This window comes from Vigna unguiculata, chromosome 3 (assembly GCF_037176805.1).
Source record: "Vigna unguiculata cultivar grain cowpea cultivar isolate G323 ecotype 2 chromosome 3, ASM3717680v1, whole genome shotgun sequence".
NCBI classification, from domain to species: domain Eukaryota; kingdom Viridiplantae; phylum Streptophyta; class Magnoliopsida; order Fabales; family Fabaceae; genus Vigna; species Vigna unguiculata.
The window spans coordinates 54,596,173-54,605,885 of record NC_140794.1 but is presented as its reverse complement, the minus strand read 5'-3'; the positions used below and the strand labels follow the sequence as shown (position 1 = coordinate 54,605,885).

The 9,713-nt window shown below is 26.8% G+C and overlaps 1 protein-coding gene across 1 annotated transcript; it reads left to right on the top strand.

Annotated features, from left to right (window-relative positions):
* The first annotated feature begins 4,293 nt into the window (after positions 1-4,293).
* LOC114179526 (uncharacterized protein At4g22758-like) lies at positions 4,294-5,332 on the top strand. The gene is made up of 2 exons (XM_028065896.2): positions 4,294-4,745; positions 4,828-5,332. Exons 1-2 carry the CDS (start codon positions 4,403-4,405, stop codon positions 4,974-4,976), a joined length of 492 nt encoding a protein of 163 aa, XP_027921697.1. The 5' UTR covers positions 4,294-4,402; the 3' UTR covers positions 4,977-5,332.
* Positions 5,333-9,713: the final 4,381 nt, after the last annotated feature.

Below are 9,713 nucleotides of genomic sequence, written 5' to 3'. Positions count from 1 at the left end.
GTTTTTTTTTAATATAATTATACAAAAATTACGTTTGTTATATATATATATATATATATATATATATATATATATATAACAAACGTTTCTCGAAATTTCTACGACCTAAAAATACAAGAGTGTTTTGTACATTTTATATAGAAAATAATTTTCTTTAAATTCTGAAATGAACATTGGAAGATGTATTTTTGTTGGGAAAGATCCAAGTGAGTTAAAATTTTACATTGAATAAAAAAAAACAAAATTAAAATTAAACACTATAAGATGAAAAAGATCCATAATCCATTAATTTTGCATTAAAAAATATATTAAATGTCTTATATATATAATTACAATTTCTCGATTACTAAAATTTATATTATTAAACCTTCAAATTTATCATTCATTAGTAAACTATTGGTATTTTTGGCGAACTTATGAATAGAATAAAAGGCCATAAAGAAGTGGCCCAGTAGGGGCAGGTCAAGACAAAGCCAACCCTCACCAAACAACACTCACGTTCTTGTTCTATTTAAATCATTCAGTTTTCTATAAAAAAAATCTTTAACATGTTGATGTTTATTTAAAATTTAAGAAAATAATAGAATAAAGGAAATAACTATAACTTTCTTCAAATATGTATCGGTATAAAACAAGGAAATTCTGAGGGTAGGAAGGAAACCTACTGAGCCTAACAAGACGGGCTAAGCCCAATAAGTATCCAATAATTCATGTACTAAAACAAAAGCTCAAGAAAATTACAATATTAAATTTAGGGTTATATATATAATGATTTTTATCTTGTTTCTAAATTGAATATATATTTATTTTTTATTATACTTTTTGAAAATAATGTAAAATATTTTCTTTAGCAATTAATTATAGTATAATGTATTATAATGAAATGAATATATATTTAATTTAAGAATGAAACATTTTTTTTTTAAATAGATCGAAATCGAAACCTATATTTAATCATTATATTTATGTTTTTTTTTGTATAAATAATTGTTTATATAAATAATGAAATATGAAAAGTTCACATTCAATAATGTGAAATGCTTTCATTTCAATATTTTCATACAAATAAAGTATTTATGCGTATTAAACTATTAATTTATTATTTTGAATTTAACTTTCGTAGTTTTATTTGTTTTGAAATTTGATTTTCTGAACATTTTTTTAAATTCTAAAGAGGTTATTTTCTAAAAACAAATTGCGAAACATTCATTTTGTTTTACATAGAAAACAAATTCATTACCAACATAACCAAATTTTAATATATTTATAGTATATAATTTAAATAAAAATAATCGTGTTTATCTTATTAAATCCTTGTTTAAAAAGCATTATCTTTTGACAATTCAATTTCTAAGTCACCACCACACACGTGAACTCCTTAGTAATAATAAGTAACTAGTAACCATCATGTAACAGAACTATATATAAAAATAGTTAATGTTTTGGCCTCTTCAATTACTACTTCGATCTATTTAACCCAATTTATAATTCCGAAAAAATAATCCAAAAACAAAGGCTTTCGTCTATTTCCAAGAACTTTCCCTCAGCAATGATTTAAACCCACTGGCTCACCTTTAAATCATCATTTCTCATTTTGAAAATAATAATTCTGTTTTTTCTTAATATATTCTCTTACTAATATGTCTACTTCTTTTACTGGATGAAAAATTAAAATGAAGATTAAATGTATTTATATTTTTTTAACATCCCAATTTTTAGCGGCTTAAGACTAATAAAAATATGGAGTTTTATCATAGTTTCAAAACAAGTAATTCAGTGTACACAATATATTAATACAATCTTACAAAAGATATGACTATAAAAATATATCACTTATACATTTACACTAAACTGATAAAAATATACCTAAACTGACCACCACTAAAATTCCCACCTAAAATGATGGTTCCTCATCCTCTAGGAGTGCCTCTGACATAGCAACCATATCTGCTCCCACCATTAAGGTGATCATCACAAAAAGAAACATACAACACGAGACAGAAACACAAAAAGCAAGGGTAAGCTAATAATGATTTAAAGAATGTTACATTAGAGTAAGAGCATAATAACAATCAATTATCACAAATTCACACAGGAACATTCCAATACTCACACGCCATTCAACTCTAGACTCAATTATCCGTATATATGCAATTAACATCGGACCTCTTGGTGGCTTGTATCGTGTATGATTCCCAAACTCTGTAGAGTTTGGCCTAAGGGGTTATCACCCAATCATCACACCAGGTAAGTCTCCTTCGCGCCAAAGACTTGATCGAGTCCAATGGCTAAGACCTCCTGCTACTCCTCACGACATAACCCATTATACTCTATATGAGCCTTAATGGTTATTGGAGTTTCAGGATACCAACCAAAACTGAGTCATTATGTCTTTGCATACCCTACCTCATCCACACTTAGAACAAATCCATATTCACCCGATCTTACTCAAAGCATACCAAGACAGTCAAAATAATCCATTTCAGATCAGTTAATGCAATGAAACACATCAAAACACCAAACACATGAAATCTGGCAGTCAGCGCTCAGCCTCAGATTCCAACGCTTAGCCTCAGCATTAAAATTTTGTTCCAGACCTGCAGGGGTCCCAGCGCTGGGGTACCGCTCGGCTGGCGCTCAACCTCATTCTTCTCGCATTTTTCAACGCTAGGCACCGCTGGGTTGGCGCTCAGCGCTGATCCTCTCGCATTTTTCAAGACTCGGCCTTGAATTCTGAGGCTCAACCTTGCACCAGAAAACAGTACATATTATAGTTTTCGTTGGGAGATGTTTAACTTGATTTCATGACCCAAATTAGTACCTCCTTGGCAGTGTTGTCTATTTTTCAAAATGGTTTTCAAGCAAAGTAAGATGATACTAATTAGAGCCATGATTCAAGTATTCATTTTCCAATTCAACCTCAATTCACACAATGCAATCACAATTTCACTTATACTAAACCCTAAACCCTAAACCCTAAACCCTAAACCCTAAACCCTAAACCCTAAACCCTTACAATTTTCATTTTATATCTCCTTATAAAATACTAGTATAAGAGATTTATAGAAAAATATAATATTACTTTTTTAAAATTATTACATGCGTTTGGTTCCCTAATCTTATTCACGCTATTAAAAATATTTAATTTATGTAAATTTAGAGTAAAGTACACTCTTTTATAACTTTTTATCTTATATTCAGTTATTCTATTTATAATTTACGATAATAATAATAATAATTGATATTTTTTATTTAATTTTAGAATAAATATTATCAAGCACATGCTCCGGATTATTATAATCTGAGTAAAAAAAATGTTTTGTTCATATAACTCCTCCAAAATATTAACTGATGGAATAATAGTTTTTTTAATGAAAGTATCACTAAAAGATAGAACTAATATTTCACTAAAAATATCCAAATAAATTAAAAATACTATTTTTTTTCTTAGTTACTTTACATGTACGTAAGAATTAATATAACTTTTTTAAAAAATGGCATTTATTTTAAAGTTATAAAACAAACAAAAACAAACAGTTAAAGCCAATAATAATTTAATAACTATACTCATATATCTCCACTTTATTTTTCATTTTACTCGATCATATACTTATTTCTCTTGTTTTTCTCAAATCAGTTATTATGCGCGGTATATTTTTTTTCTGAGAAGGATATTTTGACTCTTTTTTATCATTTTTATGTTATCACTCATCATATCACAAATTAAAAAAATCAAAATAAATAATTAAAAAATATTAAAAAAATAAAAAATGTCAAAGTATTATTATTTTTCCGGCCTCAAATTGTTAGAAGTGTACATGATTTATTTTCTTAAACTCATACAAGTTTTACAAAAATCCCTAAAATTAAATATTTTTTATATTCATTCGAATTACAATTTTAAAGATTAATTTATAGAAAATTATTTTTTAATAATTAAATTTTAATAAGTTATCATATGAGATAATATCTTTTAAGTAATTTTTTTTTATTTTTTTATTTTTTTATATTTCAAAACTGATAAAAGTATATCATATATAGATTATAAAAAACATATCTAATTATTTATTTTAATTTTTTAACAATATGGTATAATAATTAAAAAATGATTAAAATGATGAAGTAAGAGTTCTTAAAAAAAATAAATCAAAATATTATTATTTGTGTCAAAATATCATTTTGTACATTTATTGAACACAATGAGAGAAGTTAGAGCTGAAGTAATTTCACAGAAGTTTCACTCATCAACCACCGTCCTTACTTACGAGTTTTGTTCTCTCCTTAAGCGTCACTTATGCTTCTCAAACACCTCACACCAACATCTCTATCTCATGTGATGTGATCCATAAACAAAATTATCAAGGAGAAAAGAGGGAAAGCCAAAATACTTATCCTCATAAGCATGACTTCAGTGTCACCGGGTCATCGGAGAAAATTCTCCGGTAAGGACCCGCCGAGTTCGCTGCGGGCGGAGAAACATTGGAGCGGCGTTCGCAGGTTCGCACTGACGCTGAAGGTTCCGTTGGATAACAGCGAGTCTTTTCTCCGGCCATCTAAGGTGTTGGTGAACGTGAGCATCGAGAAGGGCGTGGGAGCGGTACAGGTGGTTATATCGCCTGAGGACACCGTCGCCGATCTGATAAAGGCGGCGTTGGCTTCTTACAAGAAGGAGAAGAGGAGACCGTTCTTGAAGAACAATGATCCCAACTTCTACGATCTTCATTACTCTTCTTTCACCCTTCAAAGTAAATAATAACATTGGATCTTATCTTTCTCTTCTTACAATTCGTTTTAGAGATTGATGACAAAGGTTATTTTGATGTGCAGGTTTGAAGGTGGATGAAAAGTTAATGAACTTGGGATCAAGGAATTTTTTTCTATGCTCAAAGCCCACCTCTTCTTCTTGCTCTGAGAAAGAGAATACGGCAATTGATTCTGCATTTCCTTGGATGGTGTTCGTTCCTCTCCTGCTTTAGATTGGGATCATGCATCATCGATGAACAACACGCCCATATCTCAACAACGCCTTGTGTTTTTTTTTTTTTTTTCAAATACCTTTTTTCAACAACTCTCTCAAATTCTGAAACATGCATAAGAAAATTCTAGGACACACTCTACCGCATGAATTGGATAATTGGATTGATGTGTTTGAAATGTCATTGATATTTTCTGATTTGCTCCCAATACAAATAAAATTTTCATAATAATTAAGATCATATTATAATTTATAGACATGATAACTTGTTTTTGAGTGTGAAAATGAGTCGATTCAACTCATAGTTGTAAGTACTTGAGTTACAATAAAAATAAATTGACTTAATTTTTGTTATAAGTGTGAAGTATTGTTGTAATTATCTAAGTATTGTTGTAAAAATAATAGTTAGAAATTAAATATTAACATATATAATTTGATAAACAAATAAATTAAATATTCAATTATTTAAATATTATTATTGAACATCGTTCTAGTAATTAAAAAGTCAAATTATGAACCTATATCATCAAAGTACTAAATAATTATCATAAAAACTTATAAAAAATGGTAAAAAGAAACTAATAATATGTTGTTCATGTTAAATTATGAGTTAACATCTTCAATTTGATTTAAACTTTTTTAACTCAAGTTAAGTGGGTCCGGTTTAATTCAACACATATTTTTAAAAGAATTGAAATGACACAAATCCATAATGAATTGGGTTAATTCATGGATTGGAATTCATTTAAACATATATATTTTGTACCATATCATTAAGGTATTTTGAAAATGATATTTTGACATGCTTACCATGGATAAACGTGTAACATGTAAGATAATATGTGCCTTTGGGCCTAATAATTTGGGAGGAAGAAAACTTGGATGAGTAATGATACTTTGACATATAAATTTCTTTTTACACTCATTTAACATATTCTTCACTACCTTCCACTCTTTACTTTCCTTTACAAATACAAAAGTTCATTTTTTGTGTGACTATTTTAGCTCTATAATATGTTGTCATGAAAATGCATGTAAGTGTGTCAAAGTATTGCTCAAATGGAATATAATGAGTGAGGGATGTACATAAAATAAACATGTAAAAAGTAAAATCACCATTATTGTTTTTAAATTATTAAAGTATATAATATAAGATATATTATTTTCTAAGATCCATACAAATAAAATTTACCACTTACATGTCTTTCGCGAGTTTATTAACAATTGTTATTTTTGTCAATATTTATTTTTTCAAAAATTTATATTAAATGTACTCATAAAATCAAATACATAATAATAATATTTTAAAAATAGAATGAATTATATTTTCAACGTCACATTTAATTCAATATACTAGTCTATATAGTAATATTACAATACATACATCCACTATTATAATCATATAAAGTGTATTATATCCATCAATGGAACAGTTCTAAATAGAGTATGTATAATACAATCTGTAACATCATTTGTTTAGTATCAAGCAGGATCATAATAATACACCCAAACATACATGATAATGAGCTAATATGAAAAGAAATATAATAGTAAAATATATGTATTGAGGGAATTTCTTTGATAAACTAGAGAGATTGACTAAGTCTGAAATTTGAATTGTTGAAATGAAAGACTTAACACCATTCAACTTTTTTTTTTACTGTGAAATTTTTAATTCATACTTAAATTTCTAACCTTCACATGTTTTTGTCACAATAGAATATATTTGTCTCACTAACTTTGGTCTCCACTTGATTTGACACAAAAACAAATCATTAGCTATTAAATCACGGTTAAATTTTTTATTTTACTAGGATAAACTAGATATACTGACCACATTTGAAGTATGAATTGTCCATATAAGAGATCTGACATCACTTTCAACGTAAAACCTCAAAGTTCAATGTTCATGGATCTTACTTTTCTTATATATATCACTCAAATTTTTTATTTTTTATTTAACGTGGAACTTTCAACTCATACTTAAATTCCTAAGAGACTCCTCCATAATTATGAATTGGGTTTTACCACATGTTTCTACCACAATAAGACATATTTTTACTCATTTATCTCAACACAAATTGAATCTTACCACAACGGGAGATACTTATTTTTGTCTGAATCGGTACCGAAACAAACTATCAATTCTGATATCACTGGTATAAAATTTACTTTATTTTTCTAGATTATATTTCATTGAGAATGATATAGCCTCTTAAATAGGCATATTACAAAACTAAAAATATTCCAATAAACCAATAAATATGTTTATTATAAATAATTGAAAAATAAATATAGGCAACACAAAAGACTCCCACATGCATTATAGAACCTTATAGTAACCTTTTAATCATTAGGCGTATGGTAACTTGGTAACTGACACAATGGGTGAAAAACGTTGTTAAAGTAGTACACCGCCAAAGAGAAGTGCCAAACCATTAATGCTAGCAAGAACAACGACAATGGCGAGAGAATTGCGACAATGGGAAGATAACGACAACAATGGAAGGTAAACAAGTTTGAGACATAAATAAGGGAAGATTTACTCATATTAAATTATTTAATATAGGTTAAATCTATGGCGGGATTTGGAAAAAAAAAATTAAGGATGTTAAATTAGATTTTTTGAAGTTTGTTTTATATAATTTTAGGAATTTTTGAGAGTTGATTTTTATTGTTTTTAATTCTTGGATTCTCATGAAATTTTTCAAGTTTAATTGACATAGATATATTTTTTCATCTTCATCACGAACTTTTCAATTGAAAAAAAATAATAATTATTTTACTCTTTATCATAATTTTCTAATGTAAATTTATTACTTTTCACCAATTTAGAAAAGAAAAAAAACGACAAATCAGTGGTACACAATAAACAATTTTATCACATGCAAGAGAAAAACATATTGCTTAAAAGAAAGGTAAAAGAATAAACTTATTCAAAAGAAGTAATTCATCGGTCTAAAATATTCTTTAACCCCTCAATTTGACCGTAGTACAATTTTTATCTTGAAAATATGAGAGATTGAAGGTGAAAATTGAAATAAAAAAAGAGAAATAAACAAAAGAAAAAATAAAAAGAGGAGCAACTATGCATCACATTTTAAGAAAAATAAAAAAAATATAAAAAATATAAAAAATATAATTAAAATTATAAAAAATATAAAAAATAAATAAATGAAATTTTTTGCAGAGTTGTGACTCTCTTGGGTCATGAAGAATGTCCGTCATTGGTTAAATATGTTCTTAGTCATTAAATTTTAACGCAAAATTGTAATTTATCTCTATCCAAAAGTTTGATGCATTTTGACCTTCAAACTTTCACTAATTTTCAAAGTGAGTGGATATAGTCATTTTAACATAATTATATTAATTTTTTTACGTGTCAAACATGTTTCATGCGAGTATTTGAGTTATTTGCATCGTTTGATAAGTTAACGCTTCAAAATCTATAGGAAAATGTATTTTGTCATGTAAAAAAGAATTAACGTATAATTGTGTTAAAATGACTATATTCATTCATTTTTTAAGTTTAGGGATCAAAATATATAAAAATTTTGAATAATAAAGAATTTTAGTTTCACTTAAAAAATCAGGAACTAAAAATATATTTATCTTTTTAAATGTATCGTTAGAGGGACAAAATGAAAAGGAGATAAAATTTTGGAAGTGCAAAAAGAAAACTATGGGAATCAGGAAGAAGCCCCTTTATGAAAGACAAGTTATACTATTTGCTATACTATTTTCTTAAAATGTTTTGTGCTTCTCTGGAGTCCATACAATGCACCCATAAAGGGCCAAACATCCACGAGGGGCAATACATACATAACCGAACCCAAAGATACATATCATGCATATCTCAAATACATCATACCAACCAACTTTCATCGAAGAGAGGAATTAATGAATTTGTTAAGATACTTGTTAAAATTTAATATTTTTCCTGTTCTTCTGGTGTTTGGAGAAGTTGTCTCCATCGATTACCTTCTTATTTTATAACTATGTTATGATTGAACAATAACATGTATGAATTATTAACTAAAATTCAATGAAATAAAACTATAATAAATTTAAAAAATAAACATTTATAGCTTATTAGCAAATTTTTTACTCTTTCGTTGTCCATTTAAAATTTATATCCATAATAATAGTTCAGTGTTTTTTTTATTACATATCTTAATTTGTTTTCCATAATTTTAAATTTTGATGACATAATATTATATAGAGTATACCGTATATTGAGATAAACTACCTATCTTAACAAAATTTATTTGAAGACAGGTTATGGGATTCACGAATACGATATATGTATAGGATAAGACACGTATTCGATATGCCAATATAATTATTTTAAAATTAATAGGTATGATATGTGATATATGTTATTGAAAACAATGATAGAACTTGGATAAAAAATTCAAGAATGCTGAATTAAACATTTTATACATAAATTAGTTTTTTTAATTAAAAAATATTATTTCGTCTACTAAAAACAAACACACATAATACTAAAATCTGAAAAAAAAATAATAATAATTATTCATTGTCATATCATAAAATAACAATAAAAAAATTATCACTAAATGTAAAAAAATTACCTAATATGAAATAAATTGAAATAGTTTAAGTAATATCCAAAATTAGTAATAGATAATATATAAATATAAATATAAATTTAATGTATAATATATAAATATAATATTAAAATATATAAAAAATAAAATGAAAAAAAATTGGGGAG